The following is a 16,808-nucleotide window of genomic DNA, read 5'->3' as shown; positions in this document are numbered from 1 at the left end:
TCAAAGCAAACATTTTCAAAGTTGCAAAGCAAAGCACACACATTTCCTTAGAGCACTGTTTCTCAAACTGTGCTCCACAGAGCCCCAGGGCTCCACAAGACATCTCCAGGGGCTTCGCGAGGTTGACAAACTGGAAACATCGATAGGTACAACACACACAATCAGTGGACCACTGGGGCTCTGCATAAATTTTTATGCACGTAAAGGGCTCCGGAGCCCAAAAAGTTTGAGAACCGCTGCCTTAAAGCATGGAATACAGACATTGCAAGTGAGATTAATGCACACAGTAACTTACAAGAATTTCATGGTCTAAAGGCTGAATACATTCTTAAAACTAATACCTAATTAGAATAAAACAAACCAGCTCTCCTGTATGTTAGGTTTCCAGTTATGAGATTGTTAGTTCTTAGCTACTGCTTATGGCCTTGCTCAGGGCTGGTGCTTGGTTTTCCAGCATCAGAACAGTTTTGAGGTACTTATCAGTTTAAATACATAGGATCTATTTATACATTTCACAATGCTGTTAATGACTGGTGGGACTCTAGCTTTCATGTAAAGTCTAATACTCTTTAGTGAATCAGGTATCAGAGGGGTAGCCGTGTTAGTCTGAATCTGCAAAAGTGGCGAGGAGTCCTGTGGCACCTTATAGACTAACTGAAGTGTTGGAGCATAAGCTTTCGTGGGCAAAGACCCACTTCGTCAGATACATGTATAGTTAGTCTATAAGGTGCCACAGAACTCCTCGTCGCTTTTAGTGAATCAGATTATACATACCGGGATATTCTTGTAACCCCTTGCCAGTTGGCACTGAGGAGTTCTTAGAGTCACAAAATGTTTTATTATTTATGATAATTAAAGCTTCATGAAGGTTGTGGGCTGTGATATTGTAGCAGGAACTACAATTTTTAAGACACACCTTAACTTGGTGTAGTTGTCACAAATTTAAATGGAATTGTTACCTTGTGTGCCAACTTATAATGCCACAAACTTGAATTTGGCAAAGGCTAAATTCAAGTGAGTGACATTTGTGATTCTCAGCTTTGGTCTGTCTACCTGTCTAATGAGGTAGTTGGACCAAGTTTGAGTGAGTGATGTCACAGCCTAGCACATGGTGTTGCAACACCACTCAAATTTGAACTGACTGTACCAAAATCGTAGCTATTTCAAACAGTGGCTGCGACTTTTGAACAATAGAAGTCACAACTTTCCTACAGGCTTAATGCTGATTCGTGAGCGAGAAAAGGCACAACTTTACTTTCTGATCCAAGGTTAATAGTTAGAATAGATGAGACAGTGTTTTATTGGATCAACTTCTGCTGATGAAAGAGGCAAGCTTTCAGGCTACACTGAGCTTTTCTTCAACTCTGCATAGTTCAAAAACTTCTCTTTCACCTAGGCTTTGTCTACACTGCAGGGTTTTTGCACAAGAAGCTTTTTGCAGAAGAAATCTTTTACAAAACTTCTTGCACAAAAGCGCATTGCAAAAGCAATGTGCTTTTACTCAAGAGAGCGTCTGCACTGCATGGACGCTTTTGCACAAGAAAGCTCTGGTTGCCATTAACAGAATGGCCCCATCAGAGCACTTGTGCTTTTTCTGATAGACTCTTTTTGTGCAAGAAATCCCTGCAGAGCGTCCACACGCATCTTTTTGTGCAAGAGCTGTAGCGCAAAAAGGAGTTATTCCTGGTGGGGAGAGGAATAACTACCGGCAAAAGCCCTCTGTCCTGTTGATTTACTGTATTTTTTTTATTTTGCATGAAAAAGTGCTTGAGGTGTGGATGCTCCACCTGTTTTTGCACAAAAAGTGACCGTTTTTGTACAAAAACCTTTTAGTGTAGACATAGCTCTAGGGTACATCTATGCTGCAATGCTATTTTGGGATACCAGAGTATCCTGAAATAGCTATCCCACCTCTTCACAGCAAGCCCATTATTTTGGGCTTGTTATTCCGATGTCCCCGTAAACCTCATTCTGTGAAGAGTAAGAGACGTTTTGGAATAATGCTTTATTTGAAATTTGGTGCTGTGTAGACAGAGCCAAATGACAAAATAAGCTATTTCGAAATATCAAAATAAGATATGCAATTTGCATAACTCAAATTGCATATCTTATTTTGAGTTATAGTGACTTGTAGACCTGTCCTAACAGAGGTTGATTCAATAAAAGATGTTACCTTACCCATCTTATCTCTCTAATATTCTGGGATAAACAAGGCTACAACTAACATTGCAAACAAGTTAGAATAAATGTAATTGTATTTGTAAACTGAGCACACTTGGGAGATCTCAGCTAAGTGGAAATCCTGATTAAGCACATCCTGGCCAAGGGGAGAGCTCTGTAGTAAGTGGAATATGATTAAGAGATGTTTCAAGTGCCATTATTTAATTATCTCATTCAACAAATTCTAGTGTAAGTATAGTGTTTGCCTCTACCATGAAAATATTAATATTTGAAATCAACTTTTAATTTTAGGACAAGGAGTGTGTATAACGTTGTATCAGTGTCTGGGAATCAGGATGCCAGAGTTCAATTACTGCATTTACTTGCTGTAAGGTTTTCAGCAATTCATTTTACCACTTTGTGCCTCAGTTCACACATCTGTAAAATTAGGGTAATACCTATGTGCCTCACAGAGATGTTGTAAACTTTTTTGTGTGAAATACTTGGAGATCCTTGGATAGAAGCAGCTGCAGAACTTCAAAATCTGGTTTGATGTCACTGTTGATGGCACTCATATAAAACAAAAGAAAGTATTTAAAAAAGGTTCATGCTTCTGTGGAAATTGTTAATTTACATAATTTTTAGGTTTCTTCACCAGTTGATCATAAAGAAGACAATTCAAGGAACAGTAGTATAGAGGATGATAAAGATGATGATAGTAAGAAGAATAAAATGAAGAATATGAAAACATCTCCACAGTATTCTGAGGGTGAAATTAACTGCATTTTCCAGCATCAGGTGCAAAATACTGATGAGTATCCAGGTATGAGATTGACAAAGTTTACGTCATTGGCCAGCAGTGTACTGTTATATAACGTGTAACGGGTAAAATTTTAGTGGGTAAAATTCTACTCTTGGATCTGCAAATGGGGACTGTATGCCTGCATCTACACGCAGCAGTGAAACAGGAGTTCGAAGTAAACCCCTAACTCGAATTAGCTGTTACTCCTCTTCGAATGGGGTTTACTTGGAACTCCCGGGTAGTTATTCCGGGCTAGTCAGTTTCCAAAATGGCGACCGCCCGGAAACATGCTAATGAAGCACGGGATGTTTAAATCCCACGCTTCATTTGCAATTTCGGTCGCCCTCATTAGCCTCCCTCGAACTAAGGGGCTAGTGTAGATGTACCCCTAGTTCTTCAAGCAAGTGGACTTGAACACATTCCTGTAAAGCAAGAGGGAATTTTAGTGAGGAATGCTGCAGATAACTATCTTACCAGATCCTTAAATTTATTTTCAATTTAGAAAAGAAGACCAGACCTATTGCTTACTGATATATGTAATTCTTCATCGAGTGTTGTCCCTGTGGGTGCTCCACTCAGGTCTCGGTGTGTGCCTGCGCCGGGGATCAGAGATTTTTGGTAGCAGCGCCCCTTGCGCCGCGCCTGCGCATACAGCAGCCCTTCTGCCCTGGAGCCTGTGGAATGCGCACGCGGTGCGAGTCCTGTCAGTTCCTTTTCAACCGTCCCTGGCTGAAGACGAAGTTCACAGCAATGCTCTTCTTCCTGACAGGAAAAATTGAAATCCCCTATTATTTTTAACTCTTTACCTCCTAATTTTGTTTAGTTTGACCTTTTTCAACGTTGACTTTGCTAAAAAGCAAAAAAAAAGTGACAGCCGCCACAGCTTTTCTTCACCGCAACAATGCGATTCCTGCAGAGACCCAATGTCTATCTCAGATGGCCAAGCCTCATGTGTCAAATGCCTGGGGGAGTCGCATGTGGTACAGAAATGCCCTCATTACTTGAATAGGACGGCAAGAGCAAGAAAAGACCACAAAACATGGCTCAACATTATTATCTGGGCAAAGTCCTTCAATTATCAAGGGACAAACCAGAGCAGGTGCTGACACAGCAAAAGCCGTCTGGTAGGGCAGCTTCATCATCCCGCAAAGGCTCTCAAGGTGCAAGGGTTTCCCTGGCACACTCCCTGTCCGAGCTGTCTAGAGCCTTTCTTTCCCCGGTGCCATCAGTCTCTGGTACTGTGGAGAAACGCAAGTCTGTGCCGTCCAGAAGTGCCCTCATTGGCTGAATATGAAGGCGAGGGCCAGAAAAGACCGTGAAATGCGGCTCAAGACTATTCTCTGGGAAAAGGCTCTTCAATTACCAAGGGACAAACAAGAGCAGGTGCGGGCATAACGAAAACCCTTGGGTAGAATAGCTTCATCACCCCACAACGGCTCTCAAGCCGCAAGGGTTTCTCTGGTGCACTCCCTGTCCAAGCTGCCTTGAACCTCTCATCCCCCGGTGCCATCAGTCTTTGGTACCGCAGAGAAATGCAGATCAGTGCCAGCCAGGAAAGTTGAGGCACAAACTAAAACCGTCACATCAACTGGTGCCACTGAGGTAGCAGCTTCAGATAAGCCGTATATGCCTCCTCCATCAGCTCCGGTGAGCTCCCCCTCTGCACCCAGTCTGACTGGGCAGAGTGATTTTGACCGCCCCATGGCACTGCAGTACAAGAAAGCACGGCACCTACAAAACTCTCCTTAGTCTGATTCAAGGGGCGCACTAACACTTCACAGAGTGGCCCCCAGTTGCCTACACTGCTATCCCCAATATCTGATTATGGTAGCAGGCATAGGAGCAACCTCTCATCATGCTACTCCTCTCCTTCTCCATTGCTAGCTTCCTGGTATTCATACAGGGCAGCTCCCACCTCAGTGGAGCTGCTGGGATACAGGGTAAGAGTACCAACAGCTGTCCTCCTATACCTAACATTCAAGGCACACAGCCTCTACAGCCCAGCAATTCTGCACCTCGAGGCACTCACCCACAACCTCTGCATGCTCCTCACCTGCTCACCTGCCCTCGGTAATTTCTCAGGCGGGTTCCAGTGAGCATGACAACTTACCTCAGTCAGATTCAGAGGGTGTGTCTAGACTACAGAGTTTTGTCGACAAAAGTCCACTTTTGTCGACAAAACTATACCTGCGTCTACACTACTGCTGAGTTCTGTCGACATAACGTCGACAGAACTCAGCAGTTTTGTCGATGCTGGTAAACCTCATTTTACGAGGCATAACGCCTTCTGTCGACAGAGTTCTGTCGACAGAAGGTGTTATTGCCTGTAGGGTTGTGTCTAGACTACAGGGTTTTGTCGACAAAGCAGCTTGCTTTGTTGACAGAACTGAATGTAGTCTAGATGCTCTTTGTCGACAGAAGCTACTGTCGACAAATCTTCTGTCGACAAAACCCTGTAGTCTAGACGTACCCAGAGAGTCCCTGACATGAACCTAGATCCAGGCAGGAGAAAGCAGTATTCCAGATCTCGCCTTCTCCTCCGGCACATGACCTGAAACATTTTTAGGAACTTTTCAAACAAGTAGCACAACCATAGGACATTACATTACAAGAGGTGCAGGACAAACAATACAAATTACTCACCATATTACAACCCTCAGAATCCTTGAAAATAGCTTTACCCATCAACGAAGCTATCCTTGAACCTTTGGATGCTTTGTGGTAAAATCCAGCCTCTGTTCTGCTCACAAACCGCACAGCGGACAAAAAATATTTCATCCCTGCAAATGACATGGACTTTCCACCTTCAAAAAAATTCGCTGGTGGTGACTCTGTGAAACACAATTTAAATCTATGCCCCGTGACAAAGAACACAAACGGCTAGACACCTTGGGCCGCAAAGTGTGCTCTTTGGCCACACTTCAGGGCTGAATATCTTAATTATACAGCACTGTTGGCTAATTACAATCATGCCAATTATGCCAAATTACAAGACTTGCTACAGGACCTTCTTGAAAACAAGCAACTTCACCTCTAAACCAGGGTTTATCAATAGCTAAAATAGCTCTTCGGGCCAGTATGGATGTCACAGACACCGCAGCTAGAGCCACAGCCACAGACATAGTAATGCACAGGACCTTGTGGCTGTAGTTATAAGGGGTACCAAAGGAATTACAAGCAAGGGTGGAGGATCTCCCCTTTGACAGGAAACAGTTGTTTGCTAAAAATATAGATGAGATCCTATACGCTATGAAGGACTCTCATACGACACTATGCACCTTGGGCATGTACATCCCTCCCAATAAGAAGCATAAATACACTTCCTACCAAAAAAAGAGGGATTATAATTACAACTATTACAGGCAGCAGCAGAGACCATATGATAACAGGCTCAAGCAATGGCCTAGTAGGAAGAGGAATCAGCAAAACCAGTCCTCCACAAATCAATCCACCTCTAACAAGCAGCAAATTTGAAATTTTGGTCGGCGGTCTGAGCGATCACCTCATAAGTCCAGTGCAGTCCAATGTCATCTTTGGTCATCGCCTGAGACCTTTCTGCCAACAGTGGGCGCAAATTACCACAGACAAATGGGTCCTAGAAATTATCAGATCATGTTGTATAATCCCCTTTACGTCAGTGCCCCACATGCAACCCCCTACCCTGTCCCTCTTCAGGAACCCCTCTCATGAGCCTCTGTTATGGGCAGAGGTGCAAAAGCTACTTACCTTAGTAGCAATAGATCATTATCAATACACAGTCCTCTCCTTTGGCCTCTCTACGGCCCCTCAAGTATTTGCAAACACCCTAGCTGTAGTCACGGCCTTTCTCAGAAGACAAAACATTATCTTACCTTACCTAGATGATTGTCTAAGCAAAGGCCCTACCTATCAGCAAACTACTGTCATGACAACTATTACCAGGGAATGTTTTTCCCGACTTGGTAAAAGATAAGAGTTCATTGGCGCCTTGCTAGACTCAGTCACAGCAAGAGCCTGCCTCCCACCACAAAGATTTAGGATGATCTGCGACTTCGTTCAACGGGTCAGACAGGCCCCTTTTTCCACGGTCCGGGCGTGCCTTAGTTACTGGGGCATATGACAACGTTTCTGGTCTTGTTTGCAAGGCTGCACTTGCGTTGCCTACAATATTGGTTCGCAATCAACTATATACCAACCCGACACTGCCTTGCAAAGCACCTCTCACTTCCTCCACCAGTCCTGCAGTCCCTCCAATGGTGGACATCTCTGAACAACCTCCTCATACTCTTCCACTGACCAGGCCCTTCAGTTACTATAACAACAGATGCATCACTCATGGGCTGGGGAGCCCACTGTGGTGCAGTGTCAATACAGAATACATGGGCCCCACACGAGAGAAACTTTCACATTAATATTCTAGAGCTCAGGGCCATTCTCAGGTCTTGCACCCATTTCTTGTATCCGCTGCCTCGGCGAAAGCCATGTACTGCAAAAATGCGTGTACTGTTCAAAACTCACGGTTAGGCCTTGCTGTGATCATGAAATGAGGCTCTGCATTCTTCTTTTTGATGAGGTGCTTCAGCCTGCTGGTTCAGCCTCTCCTTCTCGGCCCGTTCTGTAACCACAGAAACGGAGTGCCTCCTCTTCGACTAGGGCTCCTCATAAGAAGCCTAGGCCCTCCCCAAATAGATTGCTGCCTTTAACTTCTCATGGCAGAACTACTTCAGGGTCTTCTCATGGCAGAACTACTTCAGGGTCTAAGTCGGGCACTTTTGCTACAAGTGCCTGTTCAGTTTCTAAGGCATCTAAAAGCATGTCTGGTGCTTCCCGCCACATGGCTGCAACTTCTCCAGTGACGGAACCGGCGGTGGTGGCACTGAAGTCATTGGCACTGACTCTGCCGACGTAACTACAGGCACAGTCGGGCCGCCTCTACTTCCTCTAACTCAAGCTTGGCACCAGAGGAGCTGCCAACCTCAGCACGGGAGCATATGACTGATGGGTCATATGGCCTCCACAACATACGTCATCCTTCACTCCAGACTACACTTTTGGCTGCTACAGCACTGGCTGATCACACTATACAATCCTATCAAGCACAACGTACACAAGGGGGTGACCGTCAGATCTTCTCTCCACTGGTGGATGGTAGATGACAATTTACTGTCAGGCATCTCGTTTCATCAACTGCCGCCTTGTCACATTTCCACAGATGCCTCCCTCATTGGCAGGGGCGCTCATATGGGCAATCTTTCCGTCCAAGGCTGTTGGTCGCCACAGGAGTCTTTACTACATAGAAATCTCCTGTAACTGAGGGCTGTTGCCAACGCCTGCAGACATTTTCGCCCCTGTGAGGGTTTCGGGGTGCGATCACCCCCTCCCAGTCCGAGAGGGGGGGTCTGCGGACCCCTTTTGGTCCTCCTTTTGTCCTGTGTCGTCCCGGGGCCGCCGGTGTGGAGTCCGGGCCCCTGGGGTGCGATCACCCCCTCCCAGCCAGAAGGGGGGGTCAGCGAACCCCAGGCCGTGAGTACCCGCCGAGCGAGATGGGGGGGCCGGAGCCCCTAGCCTTAGGTCCTCCTCCCCCCAGTCCGGGGTTCTAGTTTGGTCCCAGTCGGTTAGTGTGGCTGTCGGGTGCTGGACGCTCCCCGTGTGGAGGGAGGGGGACCCGGTCCCGCCCTCTCTCCGGGTCCCAGCCCGGGGCCCTGAGCACCGGGGCCGCTAGCGCCCCGGCACGGTGGACGAGGGGGGGTGAGGATTCTCCCCCCTGTGGCCCGTCCACCCACGGCCGCCAGAAGCGCCCTGCCCCGGGCTCCTTCCTCCCTCCCGTTGGGTCTGCCGTCCGATCCCCGTCGCCCTGGCGCCTACCTTGACTCGGCGGTCTGTGGTGTCTCGCGTTCCGATGGCGTCCCGGGGGTGAGCTCTCCGGCCCTGGCACGCTCCTGGCCGTCCCAGTCTCTCCTGGCTCGGCGCGGTGGGGTCCTCCTGCCGTCTGGCGAGGGGCTGAGTGCTCGCCAGGGGCAGTGGCTGTCCCGGAGGCCCCGGGACCAGCGCCGGGCCGGCAGCCGGGCTGTGTGGCGCTCACGCTCCGTCCTGCGGTGGGGGCTGCTCCTCCGCCGCCGCGAGGAGCCTGCGCCCCGCTTCTCCGGCGGCGGGCACTTTTAAACTGGCCCGCCGCGCCGGCCGCCGCCCGGGGCCCCGCCCCTTCCGGGCACGCCCCCGCTGGCGGCCCTCGCCAGTTGCCGTGCGCCCCGGCCCCGCCTTCCCTGCGTGGGCCGGCGGGGGGGGGCCGCCCATCGGCTGCCGGCGCAAGCGCGGGGGAAGCGCCCCCGCCTGCCGCCCCCGGCGGCTGGAGTTGCGGGGTTGCTGGGGGGTCTGCGGCCGGCCGGCAAAGCCCCGCCGGTGAGGACTCCGCTCGCCCCCCCCCCCGGGAGAGTGACAGCCGGCGGGGGCTCCGCTCCCCTCGCCCCTGGTCCGGGGCCGGCCCGTCACAGCCCCCCCCCCCCCCCCGTCCGCAACTCCACAGCGGGCATCTTCACAGACATAGTAGCCATGTGTTATATAAATCATCAGGGTGGTGCACGATCCTGATTGCTGTGTATGGAAGCAACCCGAGTATGGAATTGGTGCATTGCCAACGGCACTACCCTTGTTGCATCCTGTTTACCTGGCATCAACAACACGATGGCGGATTCCCTCAGCAGGAACTTCGCAATAGACCGCGAATGGGAGATAGATCAAGAAGTTCTCCACTCTATCTTTCGCCACTGGGGCACTCCTCGAATACACTTATTCGCCACCGCCAACGACAGGAAATGTCACCGCTACTGTTCCAGAGCGGGCCTAGGCCGCCACTCCTTGGGGGATGCCTTTATCCTCAATTGGAGAGGTCCTGTCATGTATGCTTTTCCACCTATCCCTCTTAGCTTCAGAGTCCTACAGAAGATCAAACTCGACAGAGCCTCGGTAATTCTGATAGCGCCCGAGCGGGCACGTCAACATTGGTATCCACTCTTCTTGTGATTCGCACAACTCCCACCATATCACCTCCCACTAATCCAGATCCTCCTAACCCAAAAGTGAGGTTCTCTCCTGCACCTGCACACACTTCATCTCTCAGCGTGGTACCTAGTTGGCTAAATGCCTCCAAGGCCATATGCACTGACCGTGTCAAGGTAGTTCTTATACACAATGGCTGCGTCTAGACTGGCATTATTTTCCGCAAATGCTTTTAATGGAAAAGTTTTTCCGTTAAAAGCATTTGCGAAAAAGAGCATCTAGATTGGCATGGACGCTTTTGCGCAAAAGCACTTTTTGCAGAAAAGCGTCCATGCCAATCTAGACGCGGTTTTGTGCAAGAAAGCCCTGATCGTCATTTTCACCATCGGGGCAAAACAGTTTTTACCTGTCTACACTGGCCCTCTTGCGCAAAAGCATTTGCGCAAGAGGGCTTATCCCTGAGTGGGAGCATCATAGTATTTGCGCAAGAACACTGATAATCTTACATTAGATCGTCAGTGTTCTTGTGCAAATTCAAGTGGCCAGTGTAGACAGCTGGTAAGTTTTTCCACAAAAGCAACTGCTTTTGCGGAAAAACTTGCCAGTCTAGATGCAGCCAGTAGGAAACAGATAGGAGTACAGATAGTTCGAACTACGTAGCCATTCCGAACTATCTAGCCCATGCCGCGTGTAGCCGCGCGGCACGGGGTTCGCACTAGCCGGCTTTTAAAAATGGCGGCGCCGGCTTTATGCTAATGAAGCCCGGGAAATTCAAATCCCGGGCTTCATTAGCAAGTTCGGTATGCATACATTACCCTGCTAGTTCGAACTAGCGGGGTAGTGTAGACATACCCTCTGATATATGTAGGGTTGCCACTTGGTCATCCTATCTCACGTTTGCCAAGCACTATGCTATCCAAACAAGATGGCTTTCAGATATTTCCGTAGCATCTGCAGTGCTTTCTTCCTTACATAGGGACTTGTGAATTCCATCTCCTTTCCTCGGGTGGGTACTGCTACTTAGCCACCTATTGTGGAGCACTCACGGGGACATCACTTGAAGAAGAAAGCGAAGTTATTCACCTTGGTGCAGTAACTGTCGTTCTTTGAGATGTGTCCCGTGGGTGCTCCACTACCCACCTGCCTACCCGCTTTGGAGTCTGTTTCATTCTCTTGCAGATTCTGAGACGGGTCCGAGGAACTGGATAAGACCAGATCGTGCAGTGCAGGAGAGCGTGAACACCGTGAGACACCCCTTCCTGCTCCGCATGCATGGTCCAACTGACTACGGCTTCGAACATCTCCGTCCTGCGACTCTGGGGCAAGCCCAGCACCTATTGTGGAGCATCCATGGGGACACACATCTTGAAGAATGACAGTTACTGCTCCAAGGTGAGTAACTTCGCTTTTCTGTACAGCGCTTATCCAAGTGGATTGCGGGCTGCATATACACCCTATATGAACTTAGGGGCAGACAGCCACCGCAATCCATCAGGGCTCATTCCACATATGCGGTGGCCACTACAATGGTCTTCCTGAACAATGTACCATTGGCAGACATTTGTAGAGCAGCCATATGGTCCTCACACCATACTTTCACTCAACACTATGCCCTACACAAGGGGCCAATACCCTCCACATCTTTAGCAGATGCAGTCCTTCCTTCTTCCACATAGGAAGACTCCAATGCCCATCTCCATTGGGCGGGTACTGCTATGGAGTCACCTGAGTGGAGCACCCACAGGGAAACCACTTGATGAAGAAGAAGTTACTCACCCTGTGCAGTAATGTTAGTTCTTCGAGATGTGTGTCCCTGTGGGTGCTCCACTAACCTCCTGTCCTCCCTTCTGCCTGGAGTCTACAGGGACTTTAGGTAGAAAAGGAACATATGGGACTCATTCCACAGGCTCCGGGAAGGGGGGAAGGAGCTGCTGTGCTCACAGGTGTGGCGCGAGGGGCGCTGCTACCAAAAATCTCCGATCCCCGGCACAGGCACGCACCGAGACCTGAGTGGAGCACCCACAGGGAGACGCATCTCGAAGAGCCAACATTACTGCACAGGATGAGTAACTTCTTCTCTTTTGGCATCAATTGTTAGTGAATCCTGTTTCATTTTGAAATAATGGTAATTTCTTAAAGAATATTATTTTTTCTTCCCTAGGCTGCTTTTTTTCAGGTCAAATGTCAAAATCTACCTGTGTGTCCTATCTTTTGGAACCATAACTTTTTGTTGAGCAGGTAGAGGAACATATTGAAACTTTAGATGCTTTGCAGCATTTTTAAAATTGAGCTGTTTAAAATCTTTTTGGTCTGAAAAGATTCAATCAAAAAAAATCAGGGCACATTTTAGTTGTCAGTGAGATTTATCTCAAAATCTGTAAGAATGAGAATTGTTTGTGATTTTTTTGGAATTCTTGCCTTATAATGGGATTGTGGTTACAACTGTTGCTATGGATAAGCCACTACTGCCTTAGAATAAATATTACTTAGCTGCCAAACAAGAATTCTGGTCTGAGGTGTCCAGAAATACAAACCTCTACCGCTTAGCTTATGGAAGAATTCTGTTAGACCTGCATATTTCTTTCCTGCTGTAATCGACCAATGGAAAGCAACATGTGCGAGTGAATTGTCCTATTGCAACATAAGTTGCTGCCAGATAATTACTGTTGGCTTGTAATTTTTTTAAAATTAAATGCTTGAAGCTCACATTCTATTTTATATGTAATCTACAGCAAATTCTACCGATCTAGAAAATACTGAAGAGAAAGATGTAGATTCTATGATTCAAGAAGCGATAAAGAAGATGAATAAATTGGATAAGATACTGGCAAAGAAACAATCTAGAGAAAGAGAAATTAAAAAACAAGGCAGAGAAGTGAGGGCAAAACTTTGGGAAGAACTTAAGGTTAGAAATGTGTGTTTTTTAAATATATGCCAATATTTGAGAGTGCTGTTATGTGGAAAGGAACAGTCTAGTTTCAAGAACATACTTTATTATTCAGTAGTCATTGCCTGGTGAAGGATACTAACACAAAAGGGAACTGAAAGAACCATACGTTATTATAATCCCCTTCTTATTACCCCCTCCAAGTCTTGGTTCTCAGCTATGATTTCGGGAATGTTTGCACTTACACCCTTTTTCGAGAGAGGGATGCAAATGAAGACATTCAAAATTGCAAATGCAGCTGGGATTTAAATATCCTGTCCTTCATTTGCATATTCACATTATGGCGCTATTTCGAGTGGGGGAGCCCCTTTGCTCCCCCTTCCCACTAAGTACCCATTCACCTGGCTGGGCAGGAAGAGGCTTCATATACTCCCCACCCCCAGGCCCCGATTGGCCTGGGGGCGGGGGAGCATACAGAGCCTCCTCCCACCCTACCCCTGCCCTGTGAGCAGCACACAGCACTGCAAAGTGCCATGCGCTGCTCGCAGGGAAGGAAGAGACGTTATGCACTCCCCTGCCCCCAAGTCCTGATTGGCCTGGGGGCGGGGGAGCTGTGCGAAGCTTCCCTTGCCCTGCTCCTGCCCTATGCAAGCATACTGCACATTGAGCATGACGTCTCCTTCCACCTTGCGAGCAGTGTGCAGCGCTTCAAAGCTATGTGTACTGCTCACAGGGTGGGAGGAAGCTTTGCCCGCCCCTAAGCCCTAATTGGAAGATGATAAGCACTGACTTAGCATCTCAGAGAAAATTCAAAAATGATTTCAGTGTCTCCCTTGAGGCTTAGATATTGGTGTTGCAAGGGACACACCTTAGGGCTAAGTCAGACTGTCAGCTGAAGCAAAGTATGTTCTTTGGTGTATTCTGACCATGAGGCTAATGCCAACGCTTTTTGTAATGACCAGTCAGCAACTTTAGATGTATTATAATATAAAAAACCCATGATAATTTGTCATTACCATTACATATTTATTCCTGAGGACCCACCACTCTTATCAATACTTAGGTAATATGCAGATTCGTCTAATGAATTTAATCTGTGTATAGGATCTTCAAGTCCTCACAAAGCTACTTTTGAGCTTCTTGGTCGGTAGGTATCTTCTTCTCCCTGAAAGTATCTTGCATTCTCATCACCTGGTACAAGGGGGTTTCAGTACATAGCATGCTTTCAGTGAAAGCTCAGTTACATATTCTGTCAAACATGGTCATTCTGTGAACTTAGCTGGCCTGCATCCCCAAGGTCAACATAATTTCCCTCATTCAATAGGAAGTGGCATTATACCTCTCTACTTCCTTTGCATTCAAAAAGGACTATAAGTTAGATGTGAACAGAACCGACAGAGGAACAGAGGTAATTATAACAAAGACTTTCAAAGCCTCTGATGCAACTTCTCTCACTACTGTACATTCTGTGGAGAGAGCAAAATTTTTGTTGGCAGAGAAATCACACATCTTATGAAGATGTCTGATAGAGCTGGCGAAAACTCTGGGGTAGTTTGCAATTTGTTTTTGGTCTGATTCAGAGCAAAAATATATTCTATGGAAATTTCTTCCAAAACAAAGACTCTAAAAATTTATTTTCAGAAACATAAAAATATGATGTTCTTGAAAGGAACTGTATGAAATTAACATGTTTTGTTTCACCATAGCAGTGGTGAAGCTGACAAGAATGTCAGATTCCTTCAGTGGCTGCTTAGGCTCTGTAGCACAGAGTCAGCTGTGTCTAGCAGAGTGTCCTCCCAGTCTCCAAACAACTGTTTATCAGTGTTTTTGCCCCGTCGGTTCCAGATCTCTCTATACTTCGTGTATCAGGCCATTTCTGGTATGGAGCATGATTACTTGCTCTGTGGCAATGGCGCCATGCACTGGCCAATCACATGTAAGACCTGTGAAGGAATAAGTGCACACATAATCTTTGGAGATTCTAGCTGCAATTATATTTAGTCAAGATAGGTGAATAGGGTCTTGTATTGCTACCAGTCCTGCCTATAATATGTATAAAATTAGTTTTGAAATGGTAAAGCAGTATATGCAATATCAGTTATACTGCAAGTTTACCAGGATTCAAATTTATGTATGTATAAAACTGCATAATTACTATCGTAGAATCATAGAACACTAGAACAGGAAGGGACCTCAAGAGGTCATCTAGTCTAGTCCGTGCCCTCACTGCAGGACCCAGTACCTTCTAGACCATCCCAGATAGATGTCTATCTAACCTGCTCTTAAATATCTCCAGAGATGGAGATTCCACAACCTCCCTTGACAACTTATTCCAGTGTTTAACTACTCTTGACAGTTAGGAATTTTTTCCTAATGTCGAACCTAAACGTCCCTTGCTGAATTTTAAGCCCATTGCTTCTTGTCCTGTCCTCAGAGGTTAAGGAGAACAATTTTTCTTCTTTCTCCTTGTGGCACCCTTTTAGATACCTGAAAACCGCTATCATGTCACCTCTCAGTCTTCTCCTTTCCAGTTCTTTCAACCTTCCTTCATAGGACATGTTCTCTAGACCTTTAATCATTCTTGTTGCTCTTCTCTGGACCTTCTCCAATTTCTCCACGTCTTTCTTGAAATGTGGGGCCTAAAACTGGACACAATACTCCAAATGAGGCCTAATCTGCACAGAGTAGAGTGGAAGAATGACTTCTCGTGTCTTGCTTACAACACTCCTGTTAATGCATCCCAGAATCATGTTTGCTTTTTTTGCAACAGCATCACACTGTTGATTCATATTTAGCTTGAGATCCCCTATGACTATGCAGTGCTCATTCCTAGATAGTTGCTTCGCATTCTGTATGTTTGACATGGATTGTTCTTTCCAAAGTGGAGTATTTTGCATTTGTCCTTATTAAACTTCATCCTATTTATCTCAGACCATTTCTCCAGTTTCTCCAGATCATTTTGAATGACGATCCTTTCCTCCAAAGTAGCTGCATCCCCTCCCAGCTTGGTATCATCTGCAAACTTAATAAGCGTACCCTCTATGCCAATATCCAAATAATTGATGAAGACATTGAACAGAACCGGTCCCAAAACAGACTGCTGCAGAACCTCACTTGTTATACTCTTCCAGTAGGACTTATCCAACCAGTTATGCACCCACCTTATAGTAGCCCCATCTAAGTTGTATTTGCCTAGTTTATTGATAAGAAGATCATGCAAGACTGTATTAAATGCCTATATAAATAAGGTGCAATAATTATATGAGTATACATAGCTTAAACGTGTGCTACTTCCAAAAAAGGTCAGCAGTAGCAAGTAATTCAAATCACCTAAAAAGTACAAAAAAAAGTAAGAAAATAATATATACCCCCAAAAGCTTTATTGACAAAAAAGGTTTTTAGTTTGTGCGCTGAAGTTTATTAGGCTTGGGCCTCTGACAGAGCATCAGGAAAAGTATTTTACTGATTCTAACCTGATCATATATTTGCTGCTGTCTTATATTTTCATGTTTTCCTTCTTTTAAATAGTCTGTAACCTCACTAAGTGCTTCAGGAACTCAAGAGGAAATAGAAAATACAAACAAATTTTTAGCTTTGACTTCCTCTTTGCAGGAAATAGCTGGTAAGTAAGTAAAATAGGTAAATTATAAATATCTCATAGATATTTATAAAAACTTACATTTTGAGTATAGCTGTATTTCTGTAAAATTCTAAGATATCTCTCACATTAGAACAGAATAAAATGTTTTCCTTAACAAGTACAGTTTTAAACTTTTATCAATAAAATAGTCCTTGCATGTAAAAATTTGTGAAGACAATTTTTTTATACCTTAGACTGAGTAAAGCGTATTTTTGCTGCTGTACATGCTTTCACAAGGTAGCATTGCTTTACAGATTTTTGTTTGTAATGTTTCATATGACCGAGTAGCCTTGAAGGTTTGAGTAAGTAGAAGAAAAGAAGGAGGAATGTAAATAACTTATATC

The 16,808-nt window shown here is 46.0% G+C and overlaps 1 protein-coding gene across 8 annotated transcripts in view; it reads left to right on the top strand.

Annotated features, from left to right (window-relative positions):
- Nucleotides 1-16,808, top strand: part of FSIP1 (fibrous sheath interacting protein 1) — a 201,440-nt gene that overhangs the window by 8,845 nt on the left and 175,787 nt on the right. For all 8 annotated transcript variants that reach the window (XM_075927068.1, XM_075927069.1, XM_075927067.1 and 5 more), the window contains exons 3-5: nucleotides 2,806-2,983; nucleotides 12,670-12,842; nucleotides 16,353-16,446. In XM_075927068.1, the coding sequence (XP_075783183.1) occupies nucleotides 2,806-2,983; nucleotides 12,670-12,842; nucleotides 16,353-16,446 (445 nt within the window). The remainder of the gene's footprint in view (nucleotides 1-2,805; nucleotides 2,984-12,669; nucleotides 12,843-16,352; nucleotides 16,447-16,808) is intronic.

This window comes from Pelodiscus sinensis, chromosome 4 (genome assembly GCF_049634645.1).
Source record: "Pelodiscus sinensis isolate JC-2024 chromosome 4, ASM4963464v1, whole genome shotgun sequence".
Classification (NCBI taxonomy): Eukaryota; Metazoa; Chordata; order Testudines; family Trionychidae; genus Pelodiscus; species Pelodiscus sinensis.
The sequence above is the reverse complement of the archived record's forward strand: the minus strand, read 5'-3'. Positions and strand labels throughout refer to the sequence as shown.